Raw genomic sequence first — 19253 nt, 5'->3', positions numbered from 1 at the left:
ATTTATTCACCATCACATGTCATTGAGTATGAGAAGAGGAGAAAAAGCGGACTTCTCACGGTTTGAAATTTTCTCCCGTTGCTAGTGAGTGGGCGCTGTGCCCTGGGTGTGACTCCCTGCCATCACTGCCGGGGCTCCCCTCGGCCAGCAGATCCAGAGAAGGAGCTTTCAGAGTTGGTCAATAGCCATTAAAAACAAAAGAATCCCTTCCTCCCAGGAGATGGTTACACCCGGGAGATTTATCTCACAGGTGCCTGTGTATATGTTGGGGGATCTGCGCCCCCACCTGCAGGAATGTCCCTCACAGATGGCGGCTGTGAGGTAAGTGCAGCTGGCCTGGGGCCGAGTGCAGCCGCCAGCCCTCAGGGGTTGCCCCGGGCTCCGGCTGGCCTGAGCGCGGATCCTTCCGAGGGGTTCTGCTCTGGGTAACAGTTTACTTTGAATAAAACTTTGTTTGCGTGGTGTAGACCATCATGATGGAGGCTACTTCCTTGTCCCCAGATGCTCATTTTATCTCCTAGCAAGTTGCTCCCCTTCATTTATCAAGGGTGGTTGCCCCTTGGGGCACACACAGCCCTCCTACATGCACTCCAGCCGCGTCTGTGGGCAGACTTAGCACAATTGCCAAAATTTGCCTTGAAAACTTACACCTACTTTTCTTACCTGCTACCTCTCCTTTCCAAATATTCAAGTCCTAACCCTAGCCTTATATGCTCACCATAAGCCTCACTTTTTAATGCCACCTCCTAAAATGTTTCCTGAATTCTATTAGTCAACAGGATGCTCTCTGGGTGTAAAAAAAGGCTCCTTATTCAAATAAGTGTTAGAAATCCTGTATCCTGTCTCTTTCCTTACAGTTCTCAGTGTCTGCCTCTTGACCCTGCCGACTCACTGTGCCTTTTGGTCCTTTATACCCAGCCTTCCTGCGCCCAGCCTCCCTGCCCCTGCGCCCAGCCTTCCCTGAACCTGCACACAGCCCATATCCCTATCATTTAAACCTTAGTTGTGCGCCAATTCCATAGAGCTTTGATTAACCACCCTAATAAAATGACCATGACACAGTCCTGCCACATCGTACCCCACGCCACCTCCTGATATGTCCTTTCTCCCTTTTTATTTCTTCCCTTCTCTCTGTCCACCCCCAACACCCCCCCCCCCCCAAATATAATTTGTATAAAGGCAGGCAGTGACTTAGTTTTGTTCCAGGTTGTGTTCCGAGCACAAAAGAAGGCAATCAGTAAGGGCTTATTTGCAAATTCTTGGAACCTCTAGTCAAGAGTTCTTGGCAATTTTTAACTCCTTCCACTCCTTCATTCTGATTCCCTCTGGCCACCTTTGTCCTGGGAGTCATCTCCAAGACGGATATCTTCTGGCAACCTCTCCAGATCCCCCCTGTTTTTAAAAATATATTTTTATTGACAGACCTTCATACTGTCCATACATGGTGTGCAGTCAGTGGCTCACAGTATCATCACATAAGTGTGTGTTCATCACCATGATCATTTAATAACATTTGCATCACTCCAGAAAAGAAAAAGAAGAAAGCTCATACATCCCATACCACCTGCCCTACCCTCTTATTGACCACTTGTGTTTCTATCTACTCAATTTATTTTACCCTTTGTTCCTTTTATAATTGTTTAGTCTTTATCCATAGTTTTTACTCATCTGTCCATACCCTAGATAAAAGGAGTATCATATGTAAAGTTTCATAATCACACAGTCACATTGTAAAAGCTATACTGTTACACAGTAGTCTTCATGAACCAAGGCTACTGGAACACAGCTCAACATTTCCAGGTACTTCTCTTTAGCTGTTCCAATACACCATAAACTAAAAAGGGGTATCTATATAATGCATAAGAATAACCTCCAGGATAACCTCTCGACTCTGTTTGAAATCTCTCAGCCACTGATACTTTATTTTTTCTCATTTCTCTTTTCCCCCTTTGGTCTAGGTTTTCTCATGATGCTAGGTCCGAGCTCATCCCGGGATGTCTGTCCCATGTTGCCAGGGAGATTTACACGGGGAGTCATGTCCCATGTAGGGGGAAGATGAGTGAGTTTACTGCCAAGTTGGCTTAGAGAGAGAGGCCACATCTGAGCAACAAAAGAGGTTCTCTAGGGATGACTCTTAGGCCTAATTTTAAGTAGGTGTAGCCCTACCTTTGCAGGAATAAGTTTCATAAGGGCAAGCCTCAAGACCTAGGACTCAGCCTATTGAATTGGTTGTCCCCACTGCTTATGAGAGTATCAGGAATTCTCCAAATGGGGAAGTTGAGTATTTCCTTTCTTCCCAGTCCCCCAAGGAGACTTTCCAAATACTTTTTTATTCTCTGCGCAGATTACTTTGGGATATATCAGGGCATCACACTAACCTGTACAAACCAACAAGATCTCATGCCTTATTCAAGATTCCTTGTACTTAGGATGTTCAACTAAACTGACCAGACAAGTTAACTTAAGTAATTACTACCGAAGATATAAATCTTGCACCAGATAAACATCCAGATCCACTCTTAAACGCTGTCAGACATGATTCTGTGTTTAATTTACATTCACTCACACAGTTTTCCCAACAGTCCTGTGAGATACATGCTATTAATAACCACATTCTACAGAGGAGGAAACCGAGGCACAGAGCCAGGAGATAACTAGACCAAAGTCATACAGTGACTTTTAAGTGGCAAAGAGAATCTCGCTTTGTGCCTTTATTCTTGCTGACTCTGGATTCCTTCCTCTCCCCTCTCCCCTTGTCTGCACCCTCATCCTCTTTCAGTCTGTCTCCGATACTGCATCTTCCGTGGGACCTGCTCCAAGTCATTCTAGCCAGCACTGCTTTCTGTCACTTCTTTAATCTCACTACACTTAGAATATCATAGTTTTTCCTTAATTTATTCCCCAACTAGGTTATTAGCCTCTTGTGATGAAGGCCCATGCTTTAGAATTTGGCCATCTTCTCCATATCACATAGAATAATGTTGAGACTATAGTGACAAGACTTTTTGTTTTGTTTTTTGTTTTCATTTTTATGCATAAAAATTTCCAATACATAGTCAAATTCCATGATGTCATCAGGCAGTGCATCACTTACCTTATAAACCAACTATTTTGTTTCAGGCCTTACGGAATTTCTCTTGATGCGTTAGCCTAGCACTGTGCCTTGCTACATGCTTAATAAATATTTGTGGAATAAGTATTGGACTTTAAAAAATCTTTCAATTGGTTGATTTTTATTTCAGAGTTAATCGTTTAGAACCATGAAAATACGTGTTCCTTAAACTGTAAGCAAGAGGAATATGGTGCCTTAAAAAATTAGGAGGGACATACATGGTCATCTAATGCTGACAGTCTTGCTATATGTAATAAACTGGCTTATTAAAATAGAGACAGAATCATTAGAGTTTTATTTGAGTCAGAGAGAAACTTTTTTTTTTTTTTTAACCGGGAATTGAACCCCGTCTCTGGCGTGGTGGCCCCCGTCGTACGGCCCCAGGGAGTGATTGTAATTATACTCTCTGAAATGGTGAGATGCCTGGTGGCAGGGCCCAGGCTGAGGTGAAGGGCTTCCCTGGGAAGTGGCCGGAGCAGTTGTTCCAAGTCTCCCGAAGTGGCCGCGTGCGCGGAGGACAGCCTCCCGGCCAGCCAAACACAGCCCGCCAGAACGGACAGGTGTTGACGTGTCACGAGAACTTGGAACCGAACCTAAGAGACCGGTTCTCTGCCTCTCCCTCATAGATGCCCTTGGGCCTGGTTTGGTTGTCTGAGCTTAGAGTAGTGTGGGGAACGCGTGTGTTCCCAGTGAGGTCTGCACACCGGAGAGCGGGGACTTCCTAGCCTTCAGTTTCACCTTTCCAGGGAATTGAAGACCTGCTCTTCTAGTTGTCGTATGTAAGGCTGTGGTGAAAAGCAGCACAGAACTTTATTTCTAAAATTTCATAATTTTTAATTGTCCTGAATCTGACATTTAGGTGATCTATTTCTTCAGACTCAGGTGGCTGTGGCACAAATTCTTTTGACTGAGAAGGGAAATTAGAGAGTGGTCGGAAGTAGGGATCAATTGTACATTCGTTCATTCATTCCACGAATATTGGGTGTCTGACATTTGACAAACATTGTGATCAGCAAGAGTCATGGTTATGGAAATAGGATTAAAAAAAGAACATGTCATAATAAGGTGTGAACAGAAGAAAATGTGCTATGAAGACCACCCACGGTGCAGTCATCCATGGGGGTAGGCTTTTTAGGCATATCCTTGCAAAGGTCAGGCACAGGATACCTCGACAGATTTGCAATTAACCTTTTTTTACCTTAAGAGATATCTTCTCATAACATACAAATGCAGTAGAGAGAGCATGCAACGTATATGTGTAATTTAAAGAATGACAATAAGATGAAAACCTTACCCATTTCTGGTACCTTTGGACACCCTCTGTGACCCTCCTCAGTGGCGTCCCTCGCCCCTCCCCCCCAATGTGAATTTCTAAGTCAACCAGTCTCGTTTGTCTCTTTCTAAGTTTTCCACGTGCATATGTTCTACAGGCATCAGACTCACCTAGAGGGCTTGTCACAACACAGATTGCTGGGGCCCGGCCACAGCTCTGCTTCTGTGGTTCTAGGATGAGGCCTACAGTCTGCGCTTGTAGCAGTTCCTCAGAGGAGCTGGTGCAGGAGCCTCCCTGGGAACCACTGACCTCGCAGGTGACCGCTTGGCTTTGGCTGTTCGTAAATGAGATCCTATTGCATTTTGTGATTGGCTTTTTTTTTTTTTTTAACTTGAAATTAGGTTTTTGAAATGGGTCCTTGTTGAAATAGGCAGCAGTTGGTTTGATTGCTGAATAGTATTCCATTCTGATTCATCTTCGCCCACATCCGTGTGCGGGAACAGGAAGGGAAATAGGGAGCAGTTTGCTTGACAGTGATCACTGCTGGCTCCCAGCCCCAGGGTGCTGCTGCTGCCGTGTCCCCTGCTCCAGGAGCTCCAGGTTCTCCAGAGGTTTGAGAGGTTTGGGGTGCAGCAGGCCTTAGTGAACCAGACGTGACGTCATCTCACCCTCATCGAGTTAAGATGGAAGGGAAGGGAGTGAGGGCGCATGCGCGACAGTCACCAAGAAAGGACCAGGCGCGCCTGTTGAGTAGCTGAAGCGTGGAGGGTCAGGAAGAATGAGTGAAAGTATGAAAGAAGTGCATTCCCTCTCACCTCCTTGCGGCAGGCGTGTGTGATGTGCATTTCCATATCCATTTATATACGCAAGGTCAGGAAGTGTGCCCCCGTCACACACCTAGGATGGCGCGGTGTAGGCCAGGCTCGCTCCCGGGCCACTGCTCTTCCTGGTCTGCACTGAGGGACACTGCCCCGTAAAAGGGTCCAGTTAGTATTACCTGAGCTGCTGAAAGCAGCCTTCATGGTTCTGCCCCTGATGAGCCACACAGATGTGGCATGAAGAGGTGGGGTGGGAGAAGGACACCTGCCGTGTTGCTGTGCTGGACTTGAGTGTTGGACTTAGATTTCTCTGCCTGGCAGTTGACTACACCAGCTTATCTTTTTGGTCTGCAGGGGATTTCCAAAGAAGGCCAGTAGAACTGCTAGAATAGCCTCTGACGAGGAGATCCAAGGCACAAAGGATGCCGTCATTCAAGACCTGGAAAGAAAACTCCGCTTCAAGGAGGAGCTCCTGAGCAACGGCCAGCCGGTACAGAGACCTGGGGTGGCCGGGCCTGGTAGCTGCCCACACTAAACACACTAAAGCCCTCCCCTCGTGCATCACCGAGACTTAGATTCTTCAGATTTGTCCACAGAATTAATTTTATTACCTCTGAACCTTCTCCTAGTATTATAGCATGAATTTGGGGAAAAGGAGAAAGTGAAACGACTTTCTTCCACCCAGCCATCACTGCTGCCTCCTACTCGTGAACTATTCTCGAGTGAAGGTAGCAAAGTGGAGAGAAAACAAGGGGAAAGGCTGGTTTGAATTAGCAGATGTGAGGGTTGAAAGGAGAGCGAATGAGGGATTCCATTCCTGCTGGGTAGGGGTTGGGAGGGAGCCAGGCGTGTTCCAAGATGGTTTGTACCTACCCAGAAGCAGTAAGCTGGAATTAAAGTGGCAGACGGAGAATCTGGGCTCTCTCCTTCCGTGGCATATACCGCTTCTGTGTGCAGAGAGCTCCACCAGGTAAACCACTGCTGAAGCCTAGTTCTGTTCTGCCAGCCTACAAGACTATTACAAGACAGCGTTTCAATATTCTCGAGTCATGCCTGTTCAGTTTTTTTTATTAGAGCAGTTTAGGTTTACAGGAAAATTATGCAGAAAGTGCAGAGTTCCCACAGCCTCCTTTTCCATACACAGTTCTTCCTGTTACTGATGTTTGCATTAGCGTGGCGTGTTTGGTGCAGCTTGATAGCGTGAAGCATTGCGATGATGATGGTGCCTTCAATGCTAGCCCAGTTATGCTCAGATTCACTTGGTGTTGTACAGTTCTGTTTGTTTTCTGATAACTTATATATAACCTAAAATTTCCCATTTTATCCACTTTTAAAATATACAATTAAGTGGTGTGATTACATCCACAGAATTGTGCTTATGTCACCATCACCCCAACTAAAACTTCATACCAATGAAACATGAACTCACGTTCCCATCCCCAATCCAGCCTCTGGAAACCTGTGTTCTGGTTTCTGACTTTATGAATTTGCGTGTTGTACTTATTTCATATAGGTAGGATCATAAAATATTTGTCTTTTGGCGTCTGGTTTTTCACTCAACATGATGTCTTCGAGGTTCATCCGTGTTGATGAACCATCTATCAGAACGTCATTCCTTTTTACAGCCACGTGATGTTCCATTGTATTTGCCATATTTTGCATATCCTTCATCAGCAGATAGGCACAGGGTTGCTTCTCCTTTGGGCAGTTGTGAATAATGATGCTATTAATGTCACTGTGCACATTATCCATTCAAGTCCTTGTCCACAACTTTGATCTACTTTATTGGGGCAGGACAACGAAACTCAAGAGAAAAATAAGTATGTTTTGAGGCTGCAGAAAGGTAAGAGTAGTTAAATAGATTGGATAAAAAAAAAAACATGAAATGTTCTCTCCATTGGACTTAAACATTTCCTCATCATTATTTTATTTTTTTTGTGTTTGTTTGTTCACCCTTTTCTGACCACATCAGGTACTTTAAGGAGATTGAAAAAGCAAGTATAAACAAACAAGATTTCCTAGGTTTACAGGAAGGAACCGCTTTGCTTTATTATGGGGTTATCACTGGGAACAGTTGCCTGGCCCTTAAGCAGAAGAGAAAAAGGGGCTCTGTGTAAATACTCCCACTCAGACATTTGTGTGTGTGTGTGTGTGTGTGTGTGTGTGTGTGGAAGGAAAGCTCTCTATGTTAATTATATTTACTGGGAATTTTACTTATCAAATATAATAAATAAAAATGTGAGAATGACCACTTCGATTGGAAGGGTGAGTAATAGTGACGGGGTATTGAATGCTGATTTTAATTATTAGGGCCTCCTTGTCTGAGTTCAGGAAGATTAAAATTCTAATGAGAACCTGTATTAGTTACTCATTCCACTAAAGATTTTCATAAAGGAAAAATATTTTCTCCCTGAAGTGAGTGATTGCATGTGTAAATGTACACACCCTGAAAGTTCTCCCTGGCTCTGTCACTAAAGCCTTTGAAAGTTTAAACAAATAGAGTGGACTGTTCAAGCCAGGTAAAGGCATCTCTCCAGCTTTTTTTCTTTTTTTGGTTGTTCATTTAAATGTCTCTTGTAGACTATTTTCTTGGTTAAGGTATGACTTCTATAAGCTGTTAGTCATATCATAGTATTTATGTTTTTAACATTTATATTTATCTGTTATGTATTATATAAATATTATTTGTATTTGCTTAGCAGTGAATGACATTCAAAATAAGTTCCACAGATTTCTACATTTGAGAGCTACAAAAGAAAATTAAAGTTTCCCTTTTTAGAAAATGGGGTTCTCAAGCAGAACTATTTTCCTAATGTTACATACTATTCTGTCACTTTTCTTTACTATTTTAAAAAATATTTTGAGAAAATTCCGTACAGTCCAACCATTTTATACAATCAGTGGCTCACAGTACCATCACATAGTTGTGTATTCATCACCATAATCATTTTTACAACATTTGCATCACTCCAGAAAAAGAAAAAAAAAAAAAGAGCTCATACCTCTTAACCCTCCCTCTCATTGACCCACAGTATTTTCAATCCACACAGTTTTTACCCTTTATCTTCCCTTATTATTTTTTAACCTTTTTTTTTTCACTCATCTATCCATACCTTGGATAAAAGGAGCATCAAAGACACAAAGTTTTCACAATCACACAGTCACACTGTAAAAGCTCTGTAGTTATATAGCCTCCTTCAAGAATCAAGTCTTCTGGAACACAGCTCAACAGTTTCAGGTACTTCCCTCCAACCTCCAATACACCATAAACTAAAAAGGGATATCTGTATAATGTGTAAGAATAACCTCCAGGATAACCTCTCGACTCTGAAATCTCTCAACCACTGACACTTTGTCTCATTTCTCTCTTCCCCTCTTTGGTCTAGGTTTTCTCAATCCCATAATGTCAGGTCCCGGCTCATCCCTGGGATTTTTGTCCCATGTGGCCGAGGAGATTTACACCCCTGGGAGTCATGTCCCACATAGGGGGAAGAGCAGTGAACTCACCTGCTGAGTTGGCTTAGAGAGGCCACATCTGAGCAACAAAAGAGAGCTCTCTGGGGGTGACTCTTAGGCATAATTATCAGAAGGCTTAGCTTCTCCTTTGCAGGAATAAGCTTCACAGCAGCAACCCCCAAGATTGAGGGCTCAGCCTGTCGAATTGGTTGTCCCCACTGCTTACAAGAGTATCAGAAATTCCCCAGATGGGGAAGTTAAACATTTCCTCCTTTCTCCCCACTCTCCTAAGGGGACTCTGCAAATATTTTTACATTCTCCGCCCAAATATATATCTGGGATATATCGGGGCATCACACTAACCTGTACAAACCAACAATATCTCATACCCTATTCAAGATTCCATGTAATTATGGCTATGTCTTATTTTTGGCTTCTGTAGAAAAGGGCTTATAACATGGCATTCTGATTCAGAAACAAAATTGTGACGTTAATTTGTCTTTAAATGATAGGTGCATTCTGATGAAGGAATAGATATCAGATTGGTGTATCTGATTATAAGGAATGGCATGGAAATTACTCCAGCCCTCCTTTTGATGTTGGTACTGTTATCCTTGAAACCATTAAGAAGGCTCTTTAAGAGAGCAGAAATTTAAAACTCTCATTTTAAATTGAATTTATTGATTTTTTTTATTTTAATAGACATGAGAAAACTAATTTAAATAATAACATACTGGGTGGGGACACACTTTTCACCACTCACATACCCCTCATTATCCCTTTCCCCTTCTGAATTAAGTGAAATAATTTGAACTTTGGTACTATTTGTAATTTGGCAATTAACTCGTTTCACTTTCCAGTTTCAACTGGGACTGGAACCAGCAGTTACTGGAAATTTTAAGTTTACCCAACATGTTTTCCTGATTAAGAATTTTCTAATAGATTTTGCATTTATACTCAAAAGTTTGGAAGCATATATGAAATTACCTCTGGATCTTTTTTTTAATTTTGCCTATTCTTAGATTTCTTACTCTTTCGGGTTACATACTTTTTTAGAAAATGTTCCTGATGGGCCAGACGGCCTCAGAAACCTCCTCACAGATCCTACAGTCAAAGAGCAAGGGCAAAAATTGCCCCAAAAGACAGAGCAAAAATGCTGGCATTTCCCATCTACAAGAGGCCTAGCAAAAATGGCTTTTCCTGAACCTAGGTGCTGGCTGCCAGATGCAAGAACACCACCTCTTTGCCTAATGACCAAGCAGCCTGCCTCCGAGGAGAATGACAAACTGGCCATTAGCTTTGGCAACTGTCTTTCATCGTTCTGTTGCTAGTTTGGCTATATGCAGTTGTCTTTTGGGAATTACCACATTTACCTACATCCACCTACATTCCAGGGCAGCCCAAGAAATGATCCGGAGAGGGAGACCCCAAAGCAGATGGGTCATCCTGCCAGGGTGTCTAAATCTTCCCTTAGGAGAGTCTTTAACGCTAACTTGGCTGTTTGAGAGCCTGTGACTATGAGTACATTTCCTTTAAATAATATTTTGCTGTTTAAATATCTTTTCTTCTCTTCCTTTTATCAACAAGTTCATGACATATATTCTCCACATAGTTTCTACCCTGTTGCTTTTTATTCACACTTGGTAGTGTATCAGTTGATGACCATCGAGATTGATGGCCACATCTGCCAACCCTGGATTAGCCATCAGGAGCAGAAGGAGTGGCGAAAGGCAGGACAGCTGAAGCAGGGAAGGCAGAGATCCTCGTGCATGTGGGCATGTGAAGTACAGAAAGGATCAGTCCAGAAAGCATCAACTGGTTTTTGTTTTTTGTTTCATTTCATGGGGTGGTATAAAATTGTGATTTTTCTAATTTTGTATTTTTTGTGACTTCCTTGTTTAGAGGCTAACGTATGAAGAAAGAATGGCTCGTCGACTTTTAGGTGCCGACAGCGCAACTGTCTTTAATATTCAGGAGCCAGAAGAGGAAACTGCTCATCAGGTATTACATCACTCTGGGGTTCAGGCTTCTTAGAAAATGACTCTGAATCCATCCCCTCGCCCCATTCTCTTTCTGGACACTAATCTTGAGATCGTTTCTGTGGAAAGTCAAGAGCGAGTCACAGAAACGCAGTGTTTGCATCAGCAGCCGCACACAGTGTGTGCCGCCACCGCTAGCACCCCGCAGTGCCATCTCAGGCAATTACACCTCTCCTTTTTGTCCTCCTCTGCATTGGTTTATTCTCCCTTCAAGTATCTTTCTGTATTTTCCTGTCCTGTGATTTAAAGTAAAATAATTGTGCACAGAGAAACACATTTTCACAGAAATTGTTGAAGTAGTAGTGGATTTTCCCCATTATATTATATTGTTAATATCCAAAGTAAAATATTTATGTAGAGAAAAGGCTGTCTTTTTTTCTCATAAATAGTTATACATCACTATATATAAATCAGGAGAAGACCTAAAATACTGTTTTGTCCCCCCAAAAAGGTTACTTCATAGGTTTTCTGTAAACTCTTAGAATTTCTACTGCTTCTGTTTGGAGTCCCCAGATATAATCTTAAGCTGAAGGACTAAGTTAACCTTTTCTCATGTTTATTTCGAAATGGGTCAGCCTTCAAAATTTGAAAGTTTTCTGCATGTTCAATAATGCTGCCATACAAGTTTCACGTAAAGAAGTTGAGAAATCTTACTGTACTCATTAATTCTGTTATTAGCCTTCACTTCTTTTTTTCTGCATTACAGGAAATTGGGTCTCCTCATGCTTCTGTAGGGAGTCCTCTGGATGGTCCACAGGTTAAGCTTTTCACCTTCTTTTCTTTTCCTTCCTGTCTTTTACTGTGTCTGTTTTCTTGTGTTCTTCCTTCTGTTAACTTCTGTATCTGTCCTTACTGCCTTGTGTCAATCATTAGTACTAATACCAGATGAGCAAAACTGTTACACTGTGATTTTTCTTGAAATTTAATTACAAAGTTGAATATAATTCTGTCATCAGTGGATACTCTGAACCTTAAATTATGAAAACCTTTTCATTTGCTATACCTTTCTAGGGAAAAAAGGTCTTAATTCCTAAACTGATGAATTTGACAGGAATTAGACAAAACAAAACAACTTGTAGTGTATTTTTTGTGATTTTATTCATACCATTGTATTACTTCAAGTCCTCAAACTGCTTTTTTAAAGATTGGGTAACTTATTTAAAGAGAAAACCTAGTTAAAACAACATTTTGTTCACTACTAAATGGGGAATACCTTTAATGGGCTGCCTTGTCTGCATCGCACGTTGTAAGCAAGAAATGTAGCCCCGCCTTCAGCACCATAGGCTGCCAGTGGCTTCCTTGTTTTGCTTTAGTTTTTTTAACCAAAAATTTGACTGGACTTTGATTCTTGGTTTTTGTTTTGTTTTGTTTTGTTTTCCCCTAACAATTTATTTCATTTTTTGACTCAACTTTGATATTGAATTTCTATAGTAAATTACAAACAGAAGATAATTTTTTTAATCATATAAAATTGTTTTTGCTTCCTACAGCAACATAATTTTAACCAAAATATTTTAGTATAAGAAAGTATAATCACCTGGGAGATTACAGGGCTTATGGGAACAATTACAAATGAGAAATTTCATTGACCGTCATTTTGTTATGTTAAATTGTGAATCTTAATTCATAGCATGTATATCCTTGTTTGCTTTTTATATAAAAGGTTTTCAATTATCTGTCTTGGTTTTCTTTTAAGGAGGGTAGAGATAAGTTCCTAATAGCTGCTGATCCAAGGAGGGATCCAGAGGCAGTGTGGCAGGGATTTTCATGAATGAAAAACAAAAACGCAGTGCCATTTTTCTGTTACTCCTTTGACAAATCAATGACTATTGCAGCTGCTTGCCACATCTACTGGTGGCGAGACACACTCCCCGAAGTTTTTACCCTATGGAAAGAAATAATTGTTCCGTTGCGTTTTTCTTTTATACAGTTCAGGAGACATAACCTTTGCTTTTCTTTTTTTTCCCCAAGAGAGAAAAGAGGAAGATACTCATCTTCATTGTTTTGTTTTGTTTTGTTTTGTTTTGGGGGGGGCATGATAGGGCTTGGAGACAATATGAAATAGCATCTATACTTTCAGGGATTTTCTGCTTTATAGAGAGCTGAATTGGGTCTAGGCTTTGTGTTTAGGTTCCCTAGTAAACCTGTCATTGTCTCTTGAAGGCTTTATTGGACAGGGGATAAGACTCAGGAGGCACCCATCAAAGCCCGAGGGACTGAGACTGCTCATGTGCCCTTCCTTTATTTGACTCAGGAATACAAAGTCTCCAGCTGTGAACAGAGGCTCATCAGTGAGATAGAGTACAGGCTGGAAAGGTCTCCTGTGGATGAGTCGGGTGATGACGCGCCATATGGAGACGTGCCTGCGGAAAATGGAGTGGCACCATTCTTTGAGATGAAGTTGAAACATTACAAGATATTTGAGGGGATGCCTGTAACTTTCAGTTGCAGAGTGGCTGGGAATCCAAAACCAAAGGTGAGCTGGAAAATAATGGCGTTTTTTTTTTCATTATTAATTAACGGAAAAAAAGAAATTAACCCAACATTTAGAAATCATACCATTCTACTTATGCAATCAGTAATTCTTAACATCATCACATAGATGCATGATCATCGTTTCTTAGTACATTTGCATCGGTTTAGAAGAACTAGCAACACAACAGAAAAAGATATAGAATGCTAATATAGAGAAAAAAATAAAAGTAATAATAATAGTAAAAAAAAACAAAAAACAAAAAACCTATAGCTCAGATGCAGCTTCATTCAGTGATTTAACATGATTACTTTACAATTAGGTATTATTGTGCTGTCCATTTTTGAGTTTTTGTATCTAGTCCTGTTGCACAGTCTGTATCCCATCAGCTCCAATTACCCATTATCTTACCCATTTCTAACTCCTGCTGGACTCTGTGTACCAATGACATATTCCAAGTTTATTCTCGAATGTCGGTTCACATCACTGGGACCATACAGTATTTGTCCTTTAGTTTTTGGCTAGACTCACTCAGCATAATGTTCTCTAGGTCCATCCATGTTATTACATGCTTCATAAGTTTATCCTGTCTTAAATCTGCATAATATTCCATCGCATGTATATACCACAGTTTGTTTAGCCACTCTTCTGTTGATGGACATTTTGGCTGTTTCCATTTCTTTGCAATTGTAAATAACGCTGTTATAAACATTGGTGTGCAAATGTCCATTTGTGTCTTTGCCCTTAAGTCCTTTGAGTAGATACCCAGCAATGGTATTGCTGGGTCATATGGCAATTCTATATTCAGCTTTTTGAGGAACTGCCAAACTGCCTTCCACAGTGGTTGCACCATTTGACATTCCCACCAACAGTGGATAAGTGTGCCTCTTTCTCCACATCCTCTCCAGCACTTGTCATTTTCTGTTTTGTTGATAATGGCCATTCTGGTGGGTGTGAGATGATATCTCGTGGTTTTGATTTGCATTTCTCTAATGGCCAGGGACATTGAGCATCTCTTCATGTGCCTTTTGGCCATTTGTATTTCCTCTTCTGGTAGGTGTCTGTTCAAGTCTTCTTCCCATTTTGTAATTGGGTTGACTGTCTTTTTGTTGTTGAGTTGAACAATCTCTTTATAAATTCTGGATACTAGACCTTTATCTGATATGTCGTTTCCAAATATTGTTTCCCATTGTGTAGGTTGTCTTTCTACTTTCTTGATGAAATTCTTTGATGCGCAAAAGTGTTTAATTTTGAGGAGCTCCCATTTATTTATTTCCTTCTTCAGTGCTCTTCCTTTAGGTTTAAGGTCCATAAAACCGCCTCCAATTGTAAGTTTTATAAGATATCTCCCTACATTTTCCTCTAACTGTTTTATTGTCTTAGACCTAATGTTTAGATCTTTGATCCATTTTGAGTTAACTTTTGTATAGGGTGTGAGATATGGGTCTTCTTTCATTCTTTTGCATATGGATATCCAGTTCTCTAGGCACCATTTATTGAAGAGACTGTTCTGTCCCAGGTGAGTTGGCTTGACTGCCTTATCAAAGATCAAATGTCCATAGATGAGAGGGTCTATATCTGAGCGCACTATTCGATTCCATTGGTCGATATATCTATCTTTATGCCAATACCATGCTGTTTTGACCACTGTAGCTTCATAATATGCCTTGAAGTCAGGCAGCGCAAGACCTCCAGCTTCGTTTTTTTTCCTCAAGATGTTTTTAGCAATTCGGGGCAACCTGCCCTTCCAGATAAATTTGCTTATTGGTTTTTCTATTTCTGAAAAATAAGTTGTTGGGATTTTGATTGGTATTGCATTGAATCTGTAAATCAATTGAGGTAGGATTGACATCTTAACTATATTTAGTCTTCCAATCCATGAACACGGTATGCCCTTCCATCTATTTAGGTCTTCTGTGATTTCTTTTAACGGTTTTTTGTAGTTTTCTTTATATAGGTTTTTTGTCTCTTTAGTTAAATTTATTCCTAGGTATTTTATTCTTTTAGTTGCGATTGTAAATGGGATTCGTTTCTTGATTTTCCCCTCAGCTTGTTCATTACTAGTGTATAGAAATGCTACAGATTTTTGAATGTTGATCTTGTAACCTGCTACTTCGCTGTACTCATTTATTAGCTCTAGTAGTTTTGTTGTGGATTTTTGCGGGTTTTCGATGTATAGTATCATATCGTCTGCAAACAGTGATAGTTTTACTTCTTCCTTTCCAATTTTGATGCCTTGTATTTCTTTTTCTTGTCTAATTGCTCTGGCTAGAACCTCCAACACAATGTTGAATAATAGTGGTGATAGTGGGCATCCTTGTCTTGTTCCTGATCTTAGGGGGAAAGTTTTCAATTTTTCCCCATTGAGGATGATATTAGCTGTGGGTTTTTCATATATTCCCTCTATCATTTTAAGGAAGTTCCCTTGTATTCCTATCCTTTGAAGTGTTTTCAACAGGAAAGGATGTTGAATCTTGTCAAATGACTTCTCTGCATCAATTGAGATGATCATGTGATTTTTCTGTTTTGATTTGTTGATATGGTGTATTACATTAATTGATTTTCTTATGTTGAACCATCCTTGCATACCTGGGATGAATCCTACTTGGTCATGATGTATAATTCTTTTAATGTGTTGTTGGATACGATTTGCTAGAATTTTATTGAGGAGTTTTGCATCTATATTCATTAGAGAGATTGGTCTGTAGTTTTCTTTTTTTGTAATATCTTTGCCTGGTTTTGGTATGAGGGTGATGTTGACTTCATAGAATGAATTAGGTAGTTTTCCCTCCACTTCGATTTTTTTGAAGAGTTTGAGGAGAGTTGGTACTAATTCTTTCTGGAATGTTTGATAGAATTCACATGTAAAGCCGTCTGGTCCTGGATATTTCTTTTTAGGAAGCTTTTGAATGACTAATTCAATTTCTTTACTTGTGATTGGTTTGTTGAGGTCATCTATTTCTTCTTGAGTCGAAGTTGGTTGTTCATGTCTTTCCAGGAACCCGTGCATTTCATCAAAATTGTTGTATTCATTAGCGTAAAGTTGTTCATAGTATCCTGTTATTACCTCCTTTATTTCTGTGAGGTCAGTAGTTATGTCTCCTCTTCCATTTCTGATCTTATTTATTTGCATCCTCTCTCTTCTTCTTTTTGTCAATCTTGATAGGGGCCCATCAATCTTATTGATTTTCTCATAGAACCAACTTCTGGTCTTATTGATTTTCTCTATTGTTTTCATGTTTTCAATTTCATTTATTTCTGCTCTAATCTTTGTTATTTCTTTCCTTTTGCTTGCTTTGGGATTAGTTTGCTGTTCTTTCTCCAGTTCTTCCAAGTGGACAGTTAATTCCTGCATTTTTGCCTTTTCTTCTTTTCTGATATAGGCATTTAGGGCAACAAATTTCCCTCTTAGCACTGCCTTTGCTGCGTCCCATAAGTTTTGATAGGTTGTGTTTTCATTTTCATTCGCCTCAAGGTATTTACTAATTTCTCTTGCAATTTCTTCTTTGACCCACTTGTTGTTTAAGAGTGTGTTGTTGAGCCTCCACGTATTTGTGAATTTTCTGACAGTCTGCCTATTATTGATTTCCAACTTCATTCCTTTATGATCCGAGAAAGTGTTGTGTATGATTTCAATCTTTTTAAATTTGTTAAGACTTGCTTTGTGACCCAGCATATGGTCTATCTTTGAGAATGATCCATGAGCACTTGAGAAAAAGGTGTATCCTGCTGTTGTGGGATGTAATGTCCTATAAATGCCTGTTAAGTCTAGCTCATTTATAGTAATATTCAGATTCTCTATCTCTTTATTGATCCTCTGTCTAGATGTTCTTTCCATTGATGAGAGTGGTGAATTGAAGTCTCCAACTATTATGGTATATGAGTCTATTTCCCTTTTCAGTGTTTGCAGTGTATTCCTCACATATTTTGGGGCATTCTGGTTCGGTGCGTAAATATTTATGATTGTTCTGTCTTCTTGTTTAATTGTTCCTTTTATAAGTATATAGTGTCCTTTTTTGTCTCTTTTAACTGTTTTACATTTGAAGTCTAACTTGTTGGATATTAGTATAGCCACTCCTGCTCTTTTCTGGTTGTTATTTGCATGAAATATCTTTTCCCAACCTTTCACTTTCAACCTATGTTTATCTTTGGGTCTAAGATGTGTTTCCTGTAGACAGCATATAGAAGGAGCCTGTTTTTTAATCCATTCTGCCAGTCTATGTCTTTTGATTAGGGAATTCAGTCCATTAACATTTAGTGTTATTGCTGTTTGGATAATATTTTCCTCTACCATTTTGCCTTTTGTATTATATATACATTTCTGACTTTCCTTCTTTCTACACTTTTCTCCATACCTCTCTCTTCTGTCTTTTCGTATCTGAATCTAGTGCTCCCTTTAGTATTTTTTGAAGAGCTGGTCTCTTGGTCACAAATTCTCTCAGTGACTTTTTGTCTGAGAATGTTTTAATTTCTCCCTCATTTTTGAAGGACAGTTTTGCTGGATATAGGAGTCTTGGTTGGCAGTTTTTCTCTTTTAGTAGTTTAAATATATCATCCCACTGTCTTCTAGCTTCCATGGTTTCTGCTGAGAAATCTACACATAGTCTTATTGGGTTTCCCTTGTATGTGATGGATTATTTTTCTCTTGCTGCTTTCAAGATCCTCTCTTTCTCTTTGACCTCTGACATTCTAACTAGTAAGTGTCTTGGAAAGCGCCTATTTGGGTCTAATCTCTTTGGGGTGCGCTGCACTTCTTGGATCTGTAATTTTAGGTCTTTCATAAGAGTTGGGAAATTTTCAGTGATCATTTCTTCCATTAGTTTTTCTCCTCCTTTTCCCTTCTCTTCTCCTTCTGGGACACCCACAACACGTATATTTGTGCGCTTCATATTGTCCTTGAGTTCCCTGATACCCTGTTCAAATTTTTCCATTCTTTTCCCGATAGTTTCTGTTTCTTTTTGGAATTCAGATATGCCATCTTCCAAATCACTAATTCTATCTTCTGTCTCTTTAAATCTATCATTGTAGATATCCATTGTTTTTTTTCCATCTTTTCTACTTTATCCTTCACTTCCATAAGTTCTGTGATTTGTTTTTTCAGTTTTTCTGTTTCTTCTTTTTGTTCAGCCCATGTCTTCTTCATGTCCTCCCTCAATTTATCGATTTCGTTTTTGAAGAGGTTTTCCATTTCTGTTCGTATATTCAGCATTAGTTGTCTCAGCTCCTGTATCTCATTTGAACTATTGGTTTGTTCCTTTGACTGGGCCATATTTTCAATTTTCTGAGCGTGATCCGTTATCTTCTGCTGACGTCTGGGCATTTAGTCAGATTTCCCTGGGTGTTGAACCCAACAGGTTGAAAGATTTTTCTATGAATTCTCTGGGTTCTGTTTTTCTTATCCTGCCCAGTAGGTGGCGCTCGTGGCACACGTTTGTCTGCGGGTCCCACCAGTAAAAGGTGCTGTGGGTCCTTTAACTTTGGAAAACTCTCGCCATGGGGGAGGTTCGCCAGCTGAAGTGGCTTGGAAGAGTGCCAGCCGGCCCAGGGGTCCGAACACAGGGAGGGTCGCTGGTCGCCGCAGCCCGGGAGAGCGCCCGTCCAAATTTCCTAGTTGACCTGGGGCGCCAAGCGTGGCAGGAGGGCGCCAGCCGCCGCGGCCCAGGAGAGTGCACTGTTCCCAGCCAGACCGGGGAGTCACTTGTTTGGAAGGGACCCCCCCGGTCACCGTTCTCCGCGGCCTGGGGATTTCCGATCCAATTCTCTCAGTTGGTCTGGGGGGCCGCACATGGTGGGGGCGCCAGCCGCTGCGGTTTGAGGGGACCGCCTGCCCAATTCTGCCAGCTGGCCCGGGAAGGAGGAGGGGAGGGACCCCGGCCGCTTGCCGCCCCACCCGGGGAAGCCTGAGCCCCTCGGCGATCTCACCGGAGCCGGTTCCCCCAGCCAGTCAGCCGTTCCAGGATGGGGTACGCTGTCTTTTTTATCTCTGTCGTGGCTCCGGGAGCTGTTCTGTATCGTTTCTACTCCCCTAGTAGCTGTTCTGGAGGAGGAAAGGCGAGGATGGCAAGGCTGTCGAGGACGGTGG

At 41.0% G+C, this 19253-nt stretch overlaps 1 protein-coding gene across 7 annotated transcripts in view; it reads left to right on the top strand.

Moving 5' to 3' along the window:
* PALLD (palladin, cytoskeletal associated protein) overlaps positions 1 to 19253 on the top strand; it is a 262050-nt gene that overhangs the window by 210508 nt on the left and 32289 nt on the right. For 5 of the 7 annotated variants that reach the window (XM_077144442.1, XM_077144443.1, XM_077144444.1 and 2 more), the window contains 4 exons: positions 5558 to 5693; positions 10562 to 10660; positions 11405 to 11455; positions 12953 to 13174. In XM_077144442.1, coding sequence (XP_077000557.1) covers positions 5558 to 5693; positions 10562 to 10660; positions 11405 to 11455; positions 12953 to 13174 — 508 coding nt within the window. The remainder of the gene's footprint in view (positions 1 to 5557; positions 5694 to 10561; positions 10661 to 11404; positions 11456 to 12952; positions 13175 to 19253) is intronic. The other 2 variants (XM_077144440.1, XM_077144446.1) reach the window with 1 other exon arrangement.

This window comes from Tamandua tetradactyla, chromosome 26 (genome assembly GCF_023851605.1).
Source record: "Tamandua tetradactyla isolate mTamTet1 chromosome 26, mTamTet1.pri, whole genome shotgun sequence".
NCBI lineage: Eukaryota > Metazoa > Chordata > Mammalia > Pilosa > Myrmecophagidae > Tamandua > Tamandua tetradactyla.
The sequence above is the reverse complement of the archived record's forward strand: the minus strand, read 5'-3'. Positions and strand labels throughout refer to the sequence as shown.